Source organism: Mesocricetus auratus, unplaced genomic scaffold (genome assembly GCF_017639785.1).
Source record: "Mesocricetus auratus isolate SY011 unplaced genomic scaffold, BCM_Maur_2.0 Super-Scaffold_100007, whole genome shotgun sequence".
In the NCBI taxonomy this organism is placed as follows: Eukaryota; Metazoa; Chordata; class Mammalia; order Rodentia; family Cricetidae; genus Mesocricetus; species Mesocricetus auratus.
In genome coordinates this window covers 49513179-49533347 of record NW_024429191.1, presented here as the reverse complement: position 1 = coordinate 49533347, position 20169 = coordinate 49513179, and the positions used below count along the sequence as shown (strand labels likewise).

The 20169-nt window shown below is 50.6% G+C and overlaps 1 protein-coding gene across 8 annotated transcripts; it reads left to right on the top strand.

Annotated features, from left to right (window-relative positions):
• Positions 1 to 228: 228 nt before the first annotated feature.
• Positions 229 to 20098, top strand: Camta2 (calmodulin binding transcription activator 2). 8 transcript variants are annotated; one of them, XM_005067468.4, is made up of 23 exons: positions 229 to 335; positions 1688 to 1782; positions 1953 to 2056; positions 5105 to 5172; positions 5251 to 5386; positions 5912 to 5998; positions 6201 to 6354; positions 6649 to 6783; positions 7317 to 8257; positions 9441 to 9567; positions 11492 to 11626; positions 14064 to 14179; positions 14813 to 14997; positions 15303 to 15381; positions 15540 to 15762; positions 16082 to 16383; positions 17576 to 17772; positions 17998 to 18181; positions 18464 to 18535; positions 18632 to 18652; positions 18785 to 18972; positions 19135 to 19209; positions 19298 to 20098. In XM_005067468.4, the coding sequence occupies exons 2-23, from the start codon at positions 1752 to 1754 to the stop codon at positions 19359 to 19361; spliced, it is 3624 nt and encodes a 1207-aa protein (XP_005067525.1). In that variant the 5' UTR covers positions 229 to 335; positions 1688 to 1751; the 3' UTR covers positions 19362 to 20098. The 8 variants fall into 8 exon arrangements, with proteins under 8 accessions (XP_005067525.1, XP_040604963.1, XP_040604968.1 ...); XM_040749029.1 differs by having other exon boundaries at positions 272 to 335; positions 1693 to 1782; XM_040749031.1 differs by having other exon boundaries at positions 273 to 335; positions 1693 to 1782; positions 5927 to 5998.
• The last annotated feature ends 71 nt before the right edge of the window (positions 20099 to 20169 follow it).

Here is a 20169-nt window from a genome sequence, read left to right as displayed (position 1 = left end):
CTGCCCAGGTCCAGCCTTCTTGGCCTCCAGGGTTCTGGCTCTGCCCACACCCCATCCTCGTGCTCCCACTGTCCCATCAATCGCCCCAGCTTCCGCCTCCGGATCCCGCTTCCTCGGCGCTATTGCCCCTTTAGAGACGATTCTGCAACGTGTCTCTTAGACTGGCCCAGAATCTCAAGTTTGCTGACCCCAGGTTCCCTTCTCGACCCCGTTCCCTTAATTGGGAGGCCCCGCCCCGTGCGCACTGACGTCGAACGCCGCTGTCAGCCGGCGCTAGGGGGGGTCGGATTGGGGTAGAATGGCCGCTGCCGCCGTCACCCGCGGGACCCCGGGAGGTAAGAGCCAGGGCCTCTCGCCCGCCTCTCCACCCCCGCGCCAGGGGGCGCAGCTCCTCGCGATCCCGGTGTGGAGCACGGCACCGGGGACCACCGTCCCTCCTCCCTGTTAGCTTCCACCTTGCTGCTTCCGTCCTCCTTCCCCGCGCCAGGGGGCGCAGCTAGGCACAGGGCCCCATCACAGACCAGAGAGTGCGGGAACTGTCCCCCGACCCCCGCACAGGGCTCCCGCACTGCCCCTTGCCCGCCAGGTGTTCATGAACTCTGTTCAGTTGCTTCTCCAGAACATCCGGGTTTGCGGGTGGGACCCGGGTGGGACCCTCCCACCTCGAAGATTCTCCCAGGACCCCCGCCCCCTTTGGGGGGAGCACCCCACCCCCCAGCGCCAGGGGTGTCATAGACCTGAACCAACCCTCCGGCCTGCAGTCTCATCCCTCTCTTGCTCTGCACCCTGGCAAGCTGCCTAGCCGGGGCTGCGCACCTGCACCCTGTGATGGACTCCTCATCCCAAGCCTAGCCACACTGCACACCACCGATCCTGAATGGGCTTCCACCCCCTCTCCATCCCTGGACACCTGGCAGAGCCCGCAGAGAGAGCCTCCTCCAGCTCCCATCTGTTCGCCAAGAGGGCGGAGGCTCAGGCTGAAGCCAGAGCAGTAGTAGAGGGGATATGGTAGGCTGGAGGTTGGGGAGATAGGAATACAGAGGTGAAGTGAAACGCTGGCTGCCAGACGGAAGCTTGGTCCAACATGTCTACTCCACATTCTCCCAGCTCATGACCAACCTGACAGAGAGTAAGTGAGGTCAGTTATCAGATCTGCCCTTCCCCTTAGAAAAAAATCAAATAGAGAAGGAACCTGGGGTGTGTCTTCTAAGGCCCAGCTTGTCACCAGACTTACATCTCCAGCGTTCAGGGAGTCTTGCCAAGCTACCCTCCAAGGACTAGCCCCAGCTCCCACGACTGACCCACCCTTAGCCCCAGCCTTGCTTTCCTTCCCAGATGTGCCCTGTTTGATTTTTCCGTGGGACCTCACCTACCTTCTCCTTCAGGTTGGTCAGGGCCTGGGAGAATCTGGGTTAGACTTGCAGGACCCAGCTTCCTGTCCTGGGGAGTGCTCCACCGTTGTACGCCCCCCCATTATTCCCAATCATTCCGCTCTATCTTGTCTCCCCACTGGTGGTGTTTCCTGGCACCAAGGCCTGGGTCCTCTTTCTTCTCTGTTTCTGGTTCTGCTGTCACATTCTCTCCCAGATATCAGGACTGAACTCTGTAACCTCTTACCCCACCTCAGGCTCCTAATCATGGATTAATATGGGGGCTGCTTCCATGACTTTGTTCTCTCCTTTCCCAGTACAGACTCCCCCTCCCCCCGGCCCCTCAGGCCGGGGGTGACCTTGCCCCCTGGAGCCCTCACCATGAATACCAAGGACACCACTGAGGTTGCTGGTGAGTTCCCAAAGCGGGCTCCCGGTTTGGGCACAGTCTTACATGTACTCCTGCGGTCTCTGCTCCCCCTCTCTAGTCCTGGTTGCCGTCTTCCCTCATGCTCTGGGTTATATTTGACCCCTTTCCTCCAGACTACCTCTAACAAAGCCCTCCCTTCTGGTTCCCCCTAGAGAACAGCCACCACCTGAAGATCTTCCTCCCCAAGAAACTGCTGGAGTGTCTTCCTCGATGCGCCCTGCTGCCTCCAGAGCGGCTCCGGTGGAATACAAATGAGGTTTTCCTAGGGAACATGGGGTTAGGGCCTGGCAAGACCTAGTGAGCTGGAGGGGCTAGGGGGCCCTGCCTGTGACTGTGTACTAAGCACTGTTCTAAGCTTTGGGGACGATAGAATTGCAGACTTTGACCTTATAGGAAGGAGCCCATTTCTCTTTGGTATAAAAACAACAGCTTAGTATTTCTTCATATTGAGCGCCATGCTGTGCGTCTGACCTGTACTATCTCCTGTCGTTATAGACGTTATGAAGAGAAAAGTGGTTTGGTTTGTTTCTGTGTGTTAAATGGTGGGTTTGGGACAGGGTATCATGTAGTCCATGCTAACCTCAAACTTGCTATGTAGTCAAGACTGGATTTGAACTCTTTTTTTTTTTTTTTACTATTCTGACCCTCCCTCCCTTTCTTTCTTCCTTCCTTCCTTCCTTTCCCCCTCTCTCTAAGATAGCATCCCATGTATCCCAGGCTGGCCTCATGATCACTGTGTAGCCAAGGATGACCTTAAATATCCAATCCTCCTGCCTCCACCTCCCAAGTGCTAGAATTCTAAATGTGTGCCACCAAACCCAGTTAAAGTGGTGATGGGAAATGAACCCAAAGCCTTGTGCATGCTAGATAAACTTTCTACCAACTGAGCTATACCCCAGCCCTGGCTTTGAACTCTTGATTATCCTGCTTCCATGTCTTTAATACTAGGATTTCAACTACTCTGGCTAGCTTTAGTTTTTTCTCCCTTAAACAGAGTTTCACCATATATCCCAGGCTGACCTTATTCATTTGTTGGCCTGTGGGGTGTGGGTGTGTGTGTGTGTGTGTGTGTGTGTGTGTGTGTGTGTGTGTGTGTGTGTAAATGTGTACAGGTGTGTGGGGGTTAGTGGTTTGTGGAGACCAGAGAGCCAAAGGTCATCAAGTCAGTGTCTTCCTCAGTCACTCTTCACTCTCTATTTTTTGAGACAAGATCTTCCTTTTTTGTTTGTTTGTTTGGTTTTTGAGACAGGGTTTCTCTGTATACTGTGTATCCCTGACTGTTCTAGAACTCACTATGTAGACCAGGCTGGCCTCAAGATCACAGAGATCCACCTACCTCTGCCTCCCAAGTGCTGGGATTAAAAGTGTGCGCCACCACTGCCTTTCAAAAGCCTGAAGCTCACTGATTGGCTGGACTAGCTGGCCAGCCAGCCCCAGAACCATCTTGCCTCTCTTTCCACAGCACTAGGATTCCAGGTACCAGGCATGCACAGCTGTGCACAACTTCTTATGTGGGTGCTGGGGACCTGAATTTATGTCCAGACTGTGCAGCAAGCACATTACTGATTGAGTCATTTCTCAACCTAAAATGGCCTGAAGCTCCTAATCCTCCTGCCTCAGCCTCCCGAGTGCTGACTGCTGAGGTTACAGATGTATACCCACATGGCTGTCTCAGAGACCCTGCTTTCTACCACCTTCTGGAGGGCATAGTTTTTTGTTTGTTTGGATTTTTTGAAACACTTTTTTTTAAATCAATAATTTATTTTTTAAAGATTTTTATTTATTTATTTATTATTTATTACATATACAGTGCTCTGCCTACATCCCAGAAGAGGGCATTAGATTGAATTGTAGATGGTTGTGAGCCACCATGTGGTTGCTGGGAATTGAACTCTGGACCTCTAGAAGAACAGTCAGTGCTCTTAGCCTCTGAGCCATCTCTCCAGCCCCCCCCCTTTTTTTTTTTTTACGAGACAGACAGGGTTTCTCTGTATTGTTTCGGAGGCTATCGGTCCAGCCCAGCCTCGAACTCACAGAGATCCGCCTGCCTCTGCCTCCCCAGTGCTGGGATTAAAGGCGTGCGCCACCATCGCCCGGCGAAACACTTTTTTAAAATTACATATTTAAATTAGAAATAAGCTTGCTTTCCATGTCAGTCCCAGCTCCCTCCCCTGAGGGCACAGTTCTTGTTACACACTTTCTATATTCTGTATACATATTGCCTCATGTATAGATGGTGATTGATGACCACTGATTCAGGGTTAGAATTATCTGTAAAGCTGAAGGCAGAGGCAGGAGGATTGCCACACACTTGTGCCAGCCTGATCTATATATCAAGTACAAGGCAGGCCAAGGTTATGTAGTGAGACTGTGCACTGTCAATAAAAATGGGTGTGTTTGCTTATAGTTATTGTAAGTGCTATAGAGCCTCCAGGAAGTTCAGAGAAGCAACAGGACTTCACAGAGCATCTGGGAAGCATGTGAGACACTTGGAATTTCCAGACAGAGAGAGGCATTCACATGGTACTTTAGGCTTGTAGGGCACTAACATGAAGGATGTGATTGTTGGAGGAATGTTCAGGAAGGACCCAGTGAGCCCATCTGGCAGGACTAGTGGGTTGAATTTGAGTAGATAGTAGGAATTAAATTAATACTTTGTCTGAAAGCCTTGGAGTCAGGCAGAGAACCTGAAGTTCTTGTCAGTGTCAAGTCATTGACATTTCTCAGGAAGGGTCACAAGAAAATACCTAATACGAACAAAGGATAAGCTTGAAGCTGGCTCTATGCTATAGAGTCCAGTAGGATAAGAGAGATAAGAGGTTAAGCTGGGGCCGGGCGTTGGTGGCGCACGCCTTTAATCCCAGCACTTGGGAGGCAGAGGCAGGCGGATCTCTGTGAGTTCGAGACCAGCCTGGACTACCAAGTGAGTTCCAGGACAGGCTCCAAAGCCACAGAGAAACCCTGTCTTGAAAAACCAAAAAAAAAAAAAAAAAAAAAAAAACCCAAAAAAAAAACAAAGAGGCTAAGCTGGGGATTTTTGTTTGCTTACTTGTTTGTTTTTTCTCCTTCTGGTACTTGAACCTGGGACCTTGTGCATACTAAGCAAGCATTGTCTTTTTTCTATTGTGGAACTACATCCCCAGCCTGAGGTTGGGTTTCATCTGAGATAGAACCTGCTGTTGTTAAGAGAGCTGTGAGACCTTGCTGGTTCAAATACTGGAAGAGTCTTCCAGTAGGTGCCACCTGTGCGGAGGCCCCAAGCCAGTGACCAAGGTGGGATGACACAATGCTTCCTGTCCTGCAGGAAATCGCGTCCTACCTGATCACCTTTGAGAAACATGATGAGTGGCTGTCTTGTGCCCCAAAGACAAGGTGAGATTCTCCAGTCTGAAGAATAACAGGACTCCTGGGCTGTGTTCTCAAAACTCAAGCCTCCTGTCTTCCTTCCAGGCCTCAGAATGGCTCCATTATCCTCTACAATCGTAAGAAGGTGAAATACCGGAAGGATGGTTACCTTTGGAAGAAGCGGAAGGACGGGAAGACCACCCGAGAGGACCACATGAAACTCAAGGTCCAGGGCATGGAGGTAAGAGCATCAGACATCCACACATCTGCCCTTGCCCACACTCCAGCCCCGGAGGCACGGTTTGGGGTCTGTGCCTGCCTCTCCTGCTCAACCAGTCTTCTCTGGATCAGCTGGCTGATTGCTGAGCTCACTCTCAGCTTCCCATTGGCCGCCCCCCAACCCAGCTTTATGGCACCAATGTACAGTAGTCCCCTCATGTCCCTTACATTTCCCTCAGGGGTTCGAGTAGAGATGTTCTAAACACAGGCTTCTCTTCCCAAATCATTGTTCTTTTGCACTTCGTCTCTGTGCTTAGATTTCTTTCCCATATCTCAAATTGGGCCCTTTTTATAAGACCCCCAGCTCCTCTGTTCTCTGCTCTCTGTCCCTTGACCGTGACTTAAGACCTGCTCGAATGTGGAAGGGGTAGGAAAAAGGCTGGGGTAGGGAGAGGGCTGAAGAGGAAATGGCGGAAAGACTGGGATCCCTGCAAAGGGACTGAACAGAGGAAGAGTTGGGGAGCAGACTGGCCCTCCCCCACCCCAGCCTGTCTCCTGGCAGTGTCTCTATGGCTGCTACGTTCACTCTTCCATCGTCCCCACATTCCATCGGCGCTGCTACTGGCTGCTCCAGGTAAGAACCGAGAACTCAGGGAGCCACATTTCTGGCTCTTTGAGGAACACGGGGTCTGAAAAGATGAAGTGGAATAGGTTCTGGGTGGGAAAAGCAGAAAGGGGGCGACCAGAACTGGAGGTGGCGCTCAGAAAGGAGTGAAGGCTAGGAAACTAAGCCCATGAGTGCTGGCCTCCATAGCTGTCTGTGCCCTTGTGCTCAGAACCCTGACATCGTCCTTGTGCACTACCTGAATGTCCCAGCCCTGGAGGACTGTGGAAAGGGCTGTAGCCCCATCTTCTGTCCCATCAGCAGCGACCGGCGGGAGTGGCTGAAGTGGTCACGTGAGGAGCTATTGGGACAGCTAAAGCCCATGTGTAAGGAACAAGCATGCATCGTGCACTAAGGGAGAGGGAGAGTGGAGCTTCCCAGAAGCACTAGGGCTCTGTGCCTAAGCCCTGTGGGTGACTCGTTCTCTCTGAGCCAGGAGGGTGCTTTCCTGTTTGGACGCTACCCACTGAGACTGTACAGTCTACGATGTGGGTATGGAGAGGGGGTGAAAGACAGCTGGGAGCTGTATGTCTGAGCAGCTTAAGTTCAGCCTGGCAGGACTTCAGAAGAGCCATTAAGGTGCTCTGGAAGTCTCACAGTGTTTCCCCCCAAATCTGCAGTTCATGGCATCAAGTGGAGCTGTGGGAATGGGTCAGAGGAATTCTCTGTGGAACAGCTGGTGCAGCAGATCCTGGACACCCACCCAACCAAACCAGCCCCCCGAACCCATGCTTGTCTCTGTAGTGGGGGCCTTGGTAAGTTACGCTCGACTCTGGACCTCTTTTCCCGTTTAGCCACGTTGCTTAACAACTGTCTTGATGGAATTTGCATACTAATTTGCAAGTCTTTGCATGTCCAGGAAGATGGGTCAGTGAGCAAAGAACTTCCTATCTGGCAGCACTGGCCCCAGAAATGATAAGCTACAGTACCGCAGTCCATAACTCTCTTGCCCACTACTTTTAGTAACTGCTGCCCCCTACCACTCCACACCAACAATTACACTCAACCTTAGTATCCCTTGATTCTTCTTTCGTCCTTTTGCTCTGCTTTTACCCTCTTCTCTCAGCTACTGCCTCAAGCCAGGTCTCCAACCCTGCTCTATTCCTCTAGTCCTGTTTATTTTGAGGAGACACTGAAGGGAAGGGGAGACTCACTTCTAATGCCTCCCAGTGGTCATAATCAGTATTACACTCTAGTTTTACAAAAGGGGGGGGGATGGTGCTTCCAGGAAGGGACTGCTGGAAGGTGTAACATCCTTTTCCCTTCTTCCTACTCCTCTCTATTCCAGGTTCCGGGAGCCTTACCCACAAATGCAGCAGCACGAAACACCGCATCATCTCTCCCAAAGTGGAGCCCCGAGCTTTAACCCTGGCTTCTGTATCCCATTCCCAGCCCCCCGAACCTCCACCACTGAAAGTGCCGCTTCCCCCAGAGCTCCCCAAGGCACATACCTCCCCATCTTCCTCATCTTCCTCTTCCTCCTCCTCCTCAGGATTTGCAGAACCCCTAGAAGTCCGACCTAGTCCTCCTACCTCTCGAGGGGGGTCGTCAAGAGGAGGCACTGCCATCCTCCTCCTAACAGGACTAGAGCAGCGTGCTGGGGGCCTGACACCCACCAGGCACTTGGCTCCCCAGGCTGAACCTAGACCTGTGAGCATGGCTGTGGCTGTAGGTTCTGAACCTTCTGCCCCGCCAGCTCCTCCCAGCCCTGCCTTTGACCCTGACCGTTTTCTCAACAGTCCCCAAAGGGGCCAGACATATGGAGGGGGCCAAGGAGTAAACCCAGACTTCCCTGAGGCAGAGGGCACTCAGACTCCCTGTCCTGCCCTGGAACCTGCTGCTGCCCTGGAGCCCCAGGCAGCTGCTCGAGGTCTCCCTTCACAGTTGGGAACAAGTGGGAGACGAGGAAACCAGTTCTTTATCCAAGATGATGATAGTGGGGAGGAACTCAAGAGCCAGGGAGCTGTGCCACCTGTACCCTCACCCCCTCCTTCGTCCCCATCCTCACCTGCCGCCTTGCAGCCATCAGGCAAGGTGGCAAGAGGAGAAGCCTTGTTTGGGGGCTCTGGTGGCACCAGTGAGCTAGAGCCCTTCAGTCTTTCATCATTCCCAGACCTTATGGGAGAACTCATCAGTGATGAAGCTCCAAGCATCCCTGCCCCAACCCCCCAGCTCTCTCCTGCTCTTAACACCATCACAGACTTTTCCCCAGAGTGGTCCTACCCAGAGGTGAGTCTCGGGTTTTTCTTCTCCCATTTGTTTTCTGAGTTTTTCAAAAATGAGTTTTATTAACTCGTCCCCCATGGTCTGTGATGGACTTTCTCTCAGTTGTCACTTCTATAGTCCTTACCCTCATACTTTCCCCGTCTCCCCTTCATTTCTTATCATGGTTTTGAGAGCCCCTCCAGGGACCTCATTCTCTCGGTGACTATTTTAAGTGGGGGAATACAGGGGCCACTAATCCTAGAGAAGAAATATACAGTGAGATGTGACTTCAGATTCTGGGCAGCTGGAAGTCTCTGCTCAGCGGTGGGGAAGCTCCACTTTATTTCAAGAGGAAAGGGGAACTGCAGTGGAGTGAAGGAGCCCCACAACACAACTTCCTGATGCCAGTTATCTGATACTCTTGGGGAGGTCCTGATTTCTGTTTCTTAGTAGAGTCTGAATATTCTAGGGAGGGGCCAGGGGTGTGACTCAGTGGTAGAACATTGGCCTAGCATATAGAAGGCCTTGGACTAGAGCATCAGCACTGGGGAAAGATTTTTCACTAGGCATGGTGGTACACACCAATAAGAGACAGACACCAGATGATCAGGAATTCAAGGCCATCCTTGGCTACACCGTACTTTTGAGGCCAGCCTAAGCGACATGAGATCCTTTAAAAAAGAAAAAAATTAGTTCTGCTGAGATAAATTAACTACTTGGCAAAAAGATTGGTCCTGTTCATCATTGAACCTCTAGACTCTAGCACAGGGCCTACCATATAGTATTAATTTCTAAGGATCTAAAAAAAACGAGTGACTGATAACCGGGCAGTAGTTTAATCCCAGTACTCCAGAGGTAGAGGCAGAGGCAGGCGAATCTCTGTGAGTTCAGGCCAGCCTAGCCTTCAAAGCTACACAGAGAAACACTGTCTTGAAAAAACAAAAACAGGGCTGGAGAGATGGCTCAGAGGTTAAGAGCACTGACTGCTCTTCCAGGGGTCCTAAGTTCAATTCCCAGCAACCACATGGTGGCTCATAACCATCTAATATTCAATCTGGTGCCCTCTTCTGGCATGTAGGCAGAACAGTGTATATGTAATAAATAAAGAAATAAATCTTTAAAAAAAAAGAAAAATGAAAAAACAAACAAAAAAAGAGTGACTGAAAGCCCAACTCTGGTCAAGTGACTGTCTGACTTCTGTCTGCAGGGTGGGGTCAAGGTGCTCATCACAGGCCCTTGGACGGAGGTTGCAGAGCATTACTCCTGTGTCTTTGATCACATCGCAGTGCCAGCCTCACTTGTCCAGCCTGGTGTCTTACGCTGCTACTGTCCTGGTATGGAGATTGGGAACTATAGGGGAAGGAACTGTCATTATGGACAGTTAGGATGATGGGGACCTCCAGGCTTGGAAGCACTGGAAACAAATATGTTGTTCTGAGGGCACAAAGACCTCTTCCAGCCCGGCAGACAGAAGAGCAAGGCCTTAGTGTCAGCAACCTAGGATCTGATCTAAGCAGTCTGCTTGTTACCTAACCAGTGACCTTAGCTAGTTCTACACCTTCCTTGTGTTCTTGGTCTCCCATCCTCTATGATTAAGCATTTGGCCAAAGGGATCTCTAATGTTCATGCTGTCTCCATACCTTAGTTGGAGCCAGAGTCTTCTACACCAACCCTGGGAGAAAGTTCATCTGCTTTATGTACCTACTTAATTAAAATCAAATAGAAATTGGGTTGGAGAGATGGCTCAGAGGTTAAGAGCACTGGCTGCTCTTCCAGAAGTCCTGAGTTCAATTCAGCAACCACAGGGTGACTCACAACCATCAGTAATAATATCTGGTGCCCTCCTTCTGGTGTGCATGCATACATGCAGGCAGAACACTGTGTACATAATAAATAAATATATATATTTTTTGGTTTTTCGAGACAGGGTTTCTCTGTCTTGTTTTGGAGGCTGTCCTAGAACTCTCTGTAGACCAGGCTGGCCTCGAACTCATAGAGATCCGTCTGCCTCTGCCTCCCAAGTGCCGGGATTAAAGGCGCGCACCATCGACACCGGGCAAATCCTTTTTAAAAATTAAAAATTAAATAGAATTTAAAACTCACCTCTTACTGGGTGGTGGTTGTACACACCTTTAATTCCAGCACTCAGGAGGCAGAGGCAGGTGGATCTCTGTGAGTTCCAGAACAGGACAGCCTCCAAAGCCACAGAGAAACCCTGTCTCGAAAAACCAGAGAGAGAGAGAGAGAGAGAGAGAGAGAGAGAGAGAGAGAGAGAGTTAGTTGTCTCAAAAAAAAACCTCATTTCTTCAGACACACTGACCATATTTCAAGTGCTTAACCAGCACAGATTCTATTGCTCCCATGTTGAGCAGCTTAGATGTAGAGCATATCCATTGCTGTAGAAAGCTCTTCGGGACAGCACTGATCTAGACTGACTTCACTGTCTTTTGATACCACCTTTCCCTGTAACCTAGCGCTCAGCAGTTGTCTTCCTTGGGGAACTCCAGGTTGGCAGTAGTGTTGCTTAGGAGTATATTCTCTCCTGTTCTTCACAGCCCCAGTCAACCATGCATGAAGGGGAAGGGGAAATAAGACCAGAGAAGCTGGGAATTGGGAGAAAAGTCTCAGGCCCTGGTCTTGAGGTTGAGGCCTGGTGGTTTTATCCTCGGGGTGATAGACATTGAGACTCTGGATACAGCTCTTACTGGACACTGCTGGTGACCAAACAGCTTCCCTTTCCTGCATTTTAGTGAGGGTCATGACCCCTGAACTCTGGTCTAAAAGACTAAAGGGGTTAAGCACCATCATGTTTGCTGAGCAATACTCTTAACTCAGAGTCTGCAGCCAGGAATTATCTGGTCCAGAGATGGTATTGAGTTCTTTTTTTTTTTAACGATGTATTTATTTCTCATGTATACAGTATTCTACCTGCATATATACTTTCACACCAGAAAGGGCACCAGATCTTATTATAGATGGTTATGAGCCACCATGTGGTTGCTGGCAATTGAACTCAGGACCTCTGGAAGATCAGTCAGTGCTCTTAACCTCTGAGCCATCTCTCCAGCCCCGGTATTAAGTTCTTAAATAGTCTCCCCTCCCTACTAGTGCAAAGGCTACACACTGAAGCTAGGGGTCTCTTGACCCACAGCAAAGGGGCTGGAGAAATATAGACTAATCATCACTGGCTTTAATACAGCTAATCAGCCAGGAAAGGAGCTAGGCAAAGAGTCCTTCTCTCTGACCTGTTATCCCCAGCCCACGAGGTAGGGCTGGTGTCTTTGCAGGTGGCAGGGCGGGAGGGACCTCTCTCTGCTTCTGTGCTCTTTGAGTATCGAGCTCGCCGATTCCTGTCTCTGCCTAGTACACAGCTTGACTGGTTGTCACTGGATGGTAAGTACTGAGCCCTTTGACCCAAGGTCTTAGGCATGACATATTCGAGTATGACATGCTTCCCCTGTCAGGGGCACCATTAACGCCCACTATTTCTACTGTGTTTTTGTGTGTGTGTGTGTGTGTGTGTGTGTGTGTGTGTGTGTGTGTGTGTGTATTAGTGTTTTTTAAAAAGGGTCTTGCTATTAGCCCTGGTTAACTTGGAACTTCTTTGTAGATCAAGCTGGCCTAAAACTTACTGCCATCTTCTTGCCCCTGCCTTCCTGAATACTGGGATTCACAGGCAAGTGCCACCACACTCAGCTCCATTGATATATTTTTTGGTTTGGTTTGGTTTGGTTTTTTTGAGACAGGATTTCTCTGTATAATGGTGCTGGCTGTCCTGGAACTCTTGTAGACAGGCTGACCTTGAATTCAGAGATCTGCTTGCCTCTGCCTCCCAAGTGCTGGGATTAAAGGCATCACCACCACCACTTGGCTGGGCTAAGATGGTTCAATATTTAAGAGCACTAAGTGCTCTTGCAGAGAACCCAAGTTTGATTCCCAGCACCCACATGGTGGTTCACAGCCATCTGTAACTCCATTTCCAGCAGACTGGATGCCCTCTTGTGGCCAGGCACGCTAGTGGTACAAACAGAACACTCATACACATAAAACAAGAATTAAAATAAAAAAAACCACAGGTCATTTATTTTTACGTTTTTCTTTTGGATGGCAAAGATATATTCATTATAGGACTGTTGAAAATTACAGAAAAATACATACAGAAAAATAGAAATGTGTAATACTATTGACATTGCTATTATTCTTTTTTTTTTTTTTTTTTTTTTTTGGTTTTTCGAGACAGGGTTTCTCTGTGGCTTTGGAGGCTGTCCTGGAACTAGCTCTTGTAGATCAGGCTGGCCTCGAACTCACAGATCCACCTGCCTCTGCCTCCCAAGTGCTGGGATTAAAGGCGTGCGCCACCAACGCCCGGCTATTCTTTGTTTTGTTTTGTTTTTCCAGACAGGGTTTCTCTCTGTGGCTTTGGAGCCCATCCTGGCACTTGCTCTGTAAACCAGGCTGGCCTTGAACTCACTGAGATCTGCCTGCCTCTGCCTCCCAAGTGCTGGCATTAAAGGTGTGCACCACCAATGCCCTGCAACATTGCTATTATTAAAATGTCCTCTCTTACCCATACAGGCATGCGTACAACATATACTCATCTGTGTTTTAGTTAGTCCTGTTTCTGCTCCCTTTACTTGTTTTCCTCTCCTGGGACTTTGAGAGCTTTATCTGAGCCTGCTGCTTTGTCAAGGTTTACTTTTCTGTTGCTTCTTGCTCCTTCTCAGTTATATTGTCATCCCTGCTAGTTTTCTTGTCTCCTGCCATTCCTCCTTCTCTCAGAGGCCTTTGTTCCTACTCTTGCCTCACTCTTGGGGAGGGGTGTCATACTTGTCAAACAGCCTGAGTATGTGTGTGGGTTGTCTGTGATTTTAATCTGTCTATCTTTGGACCTCGATAGCATTCTCAGTTTTGCTTTGTCCTGCTCTGGCTGGTTATCGCTTTATTTTTCTACCCCTTTCTAATTATTGTACCATGTCTCTGCTGGATCTCCTCTCTCCCCAGTTTTCCTTGAACTATGTCTGGTCTTGCCTATTTTCTTTTCTAATTGCCTGGTTGGGACTTTCCTGGATCTGTTCCTCTCTCTGTCCTATCTGAGTGTCTGTTCATCACTCCCTTCTATGGTGACATTGTGGAACATCCCCAGACTTCACTATTTTTCTGTGCTTGTTTTCTCTAGGCTCTGGTCCCCTCTCACTGTCTTTCCTTGTCCTTATTTGATCTCAAGAGAGAACAGATACAGTTTGTGTTTGTGTGTGTATGTAAATTTGTATTTGGAGTTGAGAGGAGGAAGAATGAACATGGCTATCCATCTCTGTCACCTCCCTTTCCCAGTTGTCCTTTGTGGACAGCTGCAGAGGACCTGCCGGAGGAGGTGTGCTTTTCCAACTGTAGTCTTCAAGTTCTTTGGGGGGGGGTGGTTAACCTAGAAAGGGGACCTTGGAGTACTTTAGCCCATCATGGGAGGGCAGAGGTAGTATCTGGAACAAGAACTTAGGGTACATTCTGTTTAGGAAAAGGCTGGAGAAGGACATGCTAGTATGTGACTTGGTTAGCTGAGGACCAGATAGGCACTGGGGAATTCCTGACACCTCTGTCTTGGAGGAAACAGCCTTGGTTCTTAATCCTGGTTCTATTTTATGCATGAGATTAAGAGCCCTAGTTCAAGAGCTGAGTCTTCCTGGTAAGTTCTTTGTAGATGAGTGGGCAAGGATGTTGTGTAGGGGAAGAGAAAGCTTGATCATCCCATTCTTCATCCCCAAATCTTGGGTACAACCACAAGTAGTGTTGTTAGCATCACCTAGATCCTGTCCCTCCTATGCCCACTCCACAGACAGCCAGTTCCGGATGTCCATCCTGGAGCGGCTGGAGCAAATGGAGAAGCGGATGGCAGAGATTGCAGCAGCTGGGCAGGCACCTGGCCAGGGTCCAGAGGCTCCTCCAATTCAGGTACTTTCACAATGGGGAACACAGGATCTCCATCATGAGAGTGGTTCTGGTATATGACACTCCACACTCACCTATCCCCAGCCTCATCAGCCGGTGCTCTTCCCTCTTCCTGATATATCACCTTGCTGCCACCCCCACTCTGTGGCAAGAGTGGCTATTCTGGGCACCTTCTCAGCACGACAGGCTTCGGACTATTTCTGATCTGAAGGGTGGAGGTGAAGATGAGGGTGGGGGAGGAATCGGGAATGCTGGGCCTGGGAGCTCTGTGGGTTCTGAGTCTCTGAAGGAAAAGGGCTGGGGGCTCAGAGAAGACGATGGCTCCCCTGGGAGAAAACTACGTGTGGACATGGCACCAGTCAGTGCTAGTATGGATGCAAACGGGCAGCGGTGTAAAAGGTCAGCTCCAGGCTGCTACAAGTGAGCTGAGGGCTGGGGTAGTGAGGCCACGTGGGAACTTACACTGTGAGAGCCAGTGAGCTATCAGTGTAGTGGGAACCTGCAGTGGGAAGTGCGTGCGTGTGTGTGTGTGTGTGTGTGTGTGTGTGTGTGTGTGTGTACTAAAAGCTGGAGCTGGGAAGATCACCCGCAGGGACCAAATGCTCAAATCTCTGCATATGGGTGTGTGTACTGCAGGATGAAGGCCAGGGCCCTGGTTTCGAGGCACGTGTGGTGGTTCTGGTAGAGAGCATGATCCCACGTTCCACTTGGAGGTGTCCTGAGCGTTTGATCCATGGAAGCCCCTTCCGAGGCATGAGTCTTCTGCATCTGGCTGCTGCCCAGGGCTATGCTCGACTCATTGAGACTCTGAGCCAGTGGCGGTGAGCAGGGGCAGCCAGGGTTGGGGGAGTGCTGGGGAAGTAGGGGCACTGGGCAGCTACTGAGACTGAAGCACCAGATGGTGAGAACGTGGATCCCTGACTAAAAGGATTGGGGTAACTATAGGAAGGCGTGCACTCGGGAAGACTGGCATTTGGAGGACTCCTAATATCCTGACTTAGGACATTGACTCCTTGGCCAACTTGACAGTCATTTCCAGTCCTTCTGCTGTTTCACTTTATCGCCCCTCTTTTTTTTTTTTTTTTTTTTTTTCTGACTGGGTTTTGTTGTTATTCCTAACCTCTAGGAGTGTGGAAACTGGAAGTTTGGACTTAGAGCAAGAGGTTGACCCGCTCAACGTGGACCACTTCTCTTGCACCCCTCTGGTGAGGATGTTGTTTCCAAGTTCCCTCAGGGCAATAAGCACTGGGAATGGATACTTCAAAGGAGTGATCCTTTGAGGAAAGTGGTGAAATACCAGGGTAAGCCAAGGCCTGAGGACTGGCTACCTGAGGAGAGCCTCACCTCTACTTTCTCTACTTAGATGTGGGCTTGTGCTCTGGGACACTTAGAAGCTGCTGTGCTCCTTTTCTGTTGGAACCGACAAGCGCTGAGCATTCCTGACTCTCTGGGCCGTCTACCCCTATCCGTGGCTCACTCTCGGGGTCATGTGCGCCTTGCCCGCTGCCTTGAGGAACTGCAGAGGCAGGAGCCTTCAGTCGAGCACCCACTTGCTCTATCTCCGCCCTCCTCTAGCCCAGACACTGGTGAGAGCTGCCTTTGGGTCTCTTCAGACCAAAACACGCCCAGAGCAAAGCAAAGGGTGGGAGACGAGAGAGAAAGGGATGGGTAACAGGACCAAGAACAGGCAGGGAAAGTGCTGGAGAGCTGCTTGTCCACAGGACCTGGGTTCTGTTCCCAGCACCCACAGGGTATCTCACAACAGACCTATATTTGGACAAACAACTCATCCACATGAAATAGCAATGAGTCTCTAAAAAGGGCAGAGGAGCCGAGACAGATGAGGGAAGAGATGAGGAGAGCCTGCAGCTCCCCCTCTCCTTACCCATTCCGCCCTCCTCTCAGGTCTGAGCAGCGTCTCTTCACCCTCGGAGTTGTCAGATGGCACCTTCTCTGTCACATCGGCCTACTCAAGTGCCCCGGATGGCAGTCCCCCCCCTGCTCCCCTGCTGGCCTCTGAAATTACTATGGAGATGATCCCAGGCCAGCTTTCTCCTGGTGCCCCAGAGACACCCTTACTCCTCATGGACTATGAAGCCACGAGCTCCAAAGAGTCTGTTCCCTCCCTTTCTGGTCCCCCACTAGCCCAGAAGGATGGGGCTCCTCCAGAGGATGCTGACAGCCCACCAGCTGTGGATGTGATCCCGGTACTATTCATTGGTGGGGTTGGGCTCATAAAGGCTAGGAATTGAGTGAGGTGCAGAGGTGGGATTGTACAGATTCCCATGAGGCAGAATCAAGACCATTTACTATTTGGTATAGGACCCCTTTGCTCAGCTTCTTCCAGACTTTGAGTACTCAGCATTCATGAGGTGGGAGATTAAGAATTCTGGGGAGTATCTTCACTTAACTGCTGCAATCACCTGTCGACCCATGAAGGGAAAGGTTCTTTCTGTTTTGTTTTTCAAGACAGTGTCTCACTATGTAGCCTTGGCTGTCCAGGTACTCACCCTGTAGACCAGGCTGGCCTCAAACCTAGAGATCTGCCTGCCTCTGCATCCGAGTGCTGGGATTAAAGGTGTGTGCTAGGACCTGTGGATATACTGATTTTAGAAAGGTGGAGAATAAGCCGAGTTGGTGGCACAAGCCTTTAATCCCAGCAGCACTCGGGATGAGTTCGAAGCCAGCCTGGTCTACAGAGCGAGTTACAGGACAGCCTCCAAAACAATACAGAGAAACCCTGTCTCGAAAAACAAAAACAGCAACAACAAAAAGAAAGAAAGAAAGGTGGAGAATAATTACTTGTATGGTTTAAGTACAAAAAAAAAAAAAAAAACAACCTCCATCTCAGGAGGCAGGGAAAAGAGGATCTCTGTGAGTTCCAGGACAGCCAGAACTACATAGTGATACAATGTCTCAAAACAAAACAAAAAAAAAACAACCCCCGCCAAACCTCTGCAAAGGCAGCATAATGGAGTATGGCCAAGTTGGAAGTACTATATGCCCATAGCTATTCACAACAGTGTTGTGTGGTAAGCCCTAGGCTGGTTCTTAAGACCTGAAGCAGGTTGAATTATAAGCTCGGGCTACACCTGTGGAGATGTATGTTGGTCAGGTGGCATGGAACAGATCCAGGAGGGACAGTGGGCAATAAGGAAGGGTACTAAGATTTTTATTCTTCACGTCTCCTGTTCTCCATAACTTAACAGTATTTAGGACTGTGTCCCTCAGAGGGGATCAATAAGAAAGAATGAACGAGCAATTTTAGTTCAGAATTAGTGAGCAGAAAAGCAGTGGTATCTGGAAATGGGGGGGGGGGGCACTTAAGGCTACATCTTAGGCTGTGCTGGAAAAAAGTAGTTAGGGCCCCAGAAAGTTCATACATCTCCCTTCATCCAGGTGGACATGATCTCACTAGCCAAGCAGATCATCGAAGCCACACCAGAGCGAATTAAACAAGAGGACTTCTCTGGGTTACCTGAAGCTGCAGCCTCACCGAGGGAGCAGACAGGCACCGTGGGGCTCAGTGAGACCATGTCCTGGCTAGCCAGTTACCTGGAGAATGTGGACCATTTCCCCAGCTCAGCCCCTACTAGGTGACCAGCTCAGAACAAAGCCTCCAGATTCTTTTTCAGAGAAAGATGGGAGGGAGGAAGTGGGCTTGCTGAGGCCCTGGGTGTCTGCGAAGGGACCTGAGCTGGGTGATGATCTCCGGAGCCACTCTTTTCAGACTTATTGCTGAGCGTGGCCCTCAATCGCCATCTCTAGCTGAGCTAAGAGTGATTTAGGATGCTCCATGGTCCTCTTCCCATCCCCCACAGTGAGCTGTCCTTTGAGCGGGGCCGCCTAGCTATCCCTCCAGCGCCTTCCTGGGCAGAGTTCCTGTCTGCTTCTACCAGTGGCAAGATGGAAAGTGACTTTGCCCTGCTGACACTCTCAGATCATGAGCAGCGGGAACTGTACGAGGCAGCACGAGTCATCCAGACAGCCTTCCGAAAGTACAAGGTCAGAGAGCCCAGGGTCTCAGGGTAAATTAGCCATCCGGAGGCCTTCCATGGGACTAAGAAAGAACCAAGGGGGGCAGCAGTTGCCACCAAGCCTGACAACCTAACCTTGATCCCTGGAATTCATAGTAGAACTGATTCCCTCAAGTTGTCCTCGGATGTCCACATACAGACCTACCCATATATACACACAAAATAAGTAAATGTAAAAAACAAAAATTTTAAAGGAGGGGACTAGGTGGGCAGCCAGATGCTGAGATGAGGCCTCATTTTCTTTCCGTAGGGCCGGAGGCTGAAGGAGCAGCAGGAGGTAGCCGCAGCTGTGATCCAGCGGTGTTATCGAAAGTACAAGCAGGTTAGAGTCTTTTCTCAAAGGTATACCAACACACACACACCCAATATAACCAAGTCCCTGTGCTGAGAGCCCTAACTTCCCCTCTCTCTCCACAAGCTGACCTGGATTGCACTTAAGGTATTAGGCATGAGATCTGGGTGTGAGTGGGGGTTAGAAAAAGGGATCTGCATCAACCTAACTTAGGGTGACCTTCAGGGGTTTGGATTTCTGTCCCTCCATTTTAGCTTCTGTCCCTCTCCTTCTCTGCAGTTTGCACTCTATAAGAAAATGACTCAGGCAGCCATCCTCATTCAGAGCAAGTTCCGAAGCTACTACGAACAGAAGCGGTTTCAGCAGAGCCGCAGAGCGGCTGTACTTATCCAGCAGCACTACCGCTCCTACCGCCGCCGGCCAGGGCCTGCTCACCGGCCTTCAGGTCCCCTGCCGGCCCGAAACAAGTAGGGACCACCCCCTCCCGCGCCTCTGCAGCTCTCGGCTTACCTATCTGATAATGCCCACTCTTTGATCTCTTCCTGCCTGCCAGCCTTTCCCTCCAAAGTCTTAAGGTGGGAGACTGAGAATGCGTGAGTTCTATGAGGTCTCTCTCTCTCTTCCACCAGGGGCTCCTTTCTCACCAAGAAGCAGGACCAGGCAGCCCGGAAAATAATGAGGTTCCTGCGGCGCTGCCGACACAGGTTCTAATCCCTTACCTCCCTGGATCTCTGCCCTGCCACTTTTTTTAAATCCACCACTGTCCTCTGACTCCTCTCTGTCTCTCCGCAGGATGAGGGAACTAAAGCAGAACCAGGAGCTGGAAGGGCTGCCCCAGCCAGGACTGGCCACCTGACCTCTCCACCGCCTTTCTCCACACCCTGGGGGCCCCTGGCTGTCTTACCAAGGAGAAGGCTTTAGGGACTAGGGGAGCCCCCTGTCGGCAGCTTTTTCTCCTTCACCTTTTTGGGAGCCCTTCGTAGACCCCCCGCCCCTTCCCCATCCTTAGTCCTCCACTTCCCTCCCTTCTGGTCGTGCCCTCTTTTGGTCCCTGGCTCCAGAAGACCTATGCCCCACATATCTGCATCTTCAGCTGTGACCTACGGAGCCCTGCCTGCACCTTTTCCATAACCCCGCTCCTGCCTGCACCTGATTCGGACCTTCCTGACTTGCCTTATTTATTTGTTCGACGAGTCTATCTATGATGAATGTATCCGCCTCGGTCCCCACCGCTGCCTTCGCTGCGCGCGCCCTCGTGTTTCAGGGGTGACTGCCCCACCTTGACTCCGCATGTTTGCGTCTGTTTCCTCCTTTCCTGACCCTGTCTTCCCCATCACCCTGACTCTGGTCACCCACCTCGGGTTCCAAAGAGGAGGGGGTGTACATAGGATCGCGAGGCGGAGTCCCGCTCCCGTGGGGAGGGGTTTGTACATACTGTAACATACAGAGTATAGTGAAGAATCTATTTAAGGCGCTGCGCGGCCGGGCGTCTGGTTCCCTGGCGCGGCGGGGGCCCCCGGCTGGCTCCACGAGCACTTTCTACTTGTGCATGGGCTTGGTTTATACGAACTGCCATTAAACATCTCTGCACCAGTTAGCCTCCGAACTATGTCTGCTGGGGGCGGGGCGGGAAGATCGCCACGCAAGTCGGCCGGCCTGGGCTC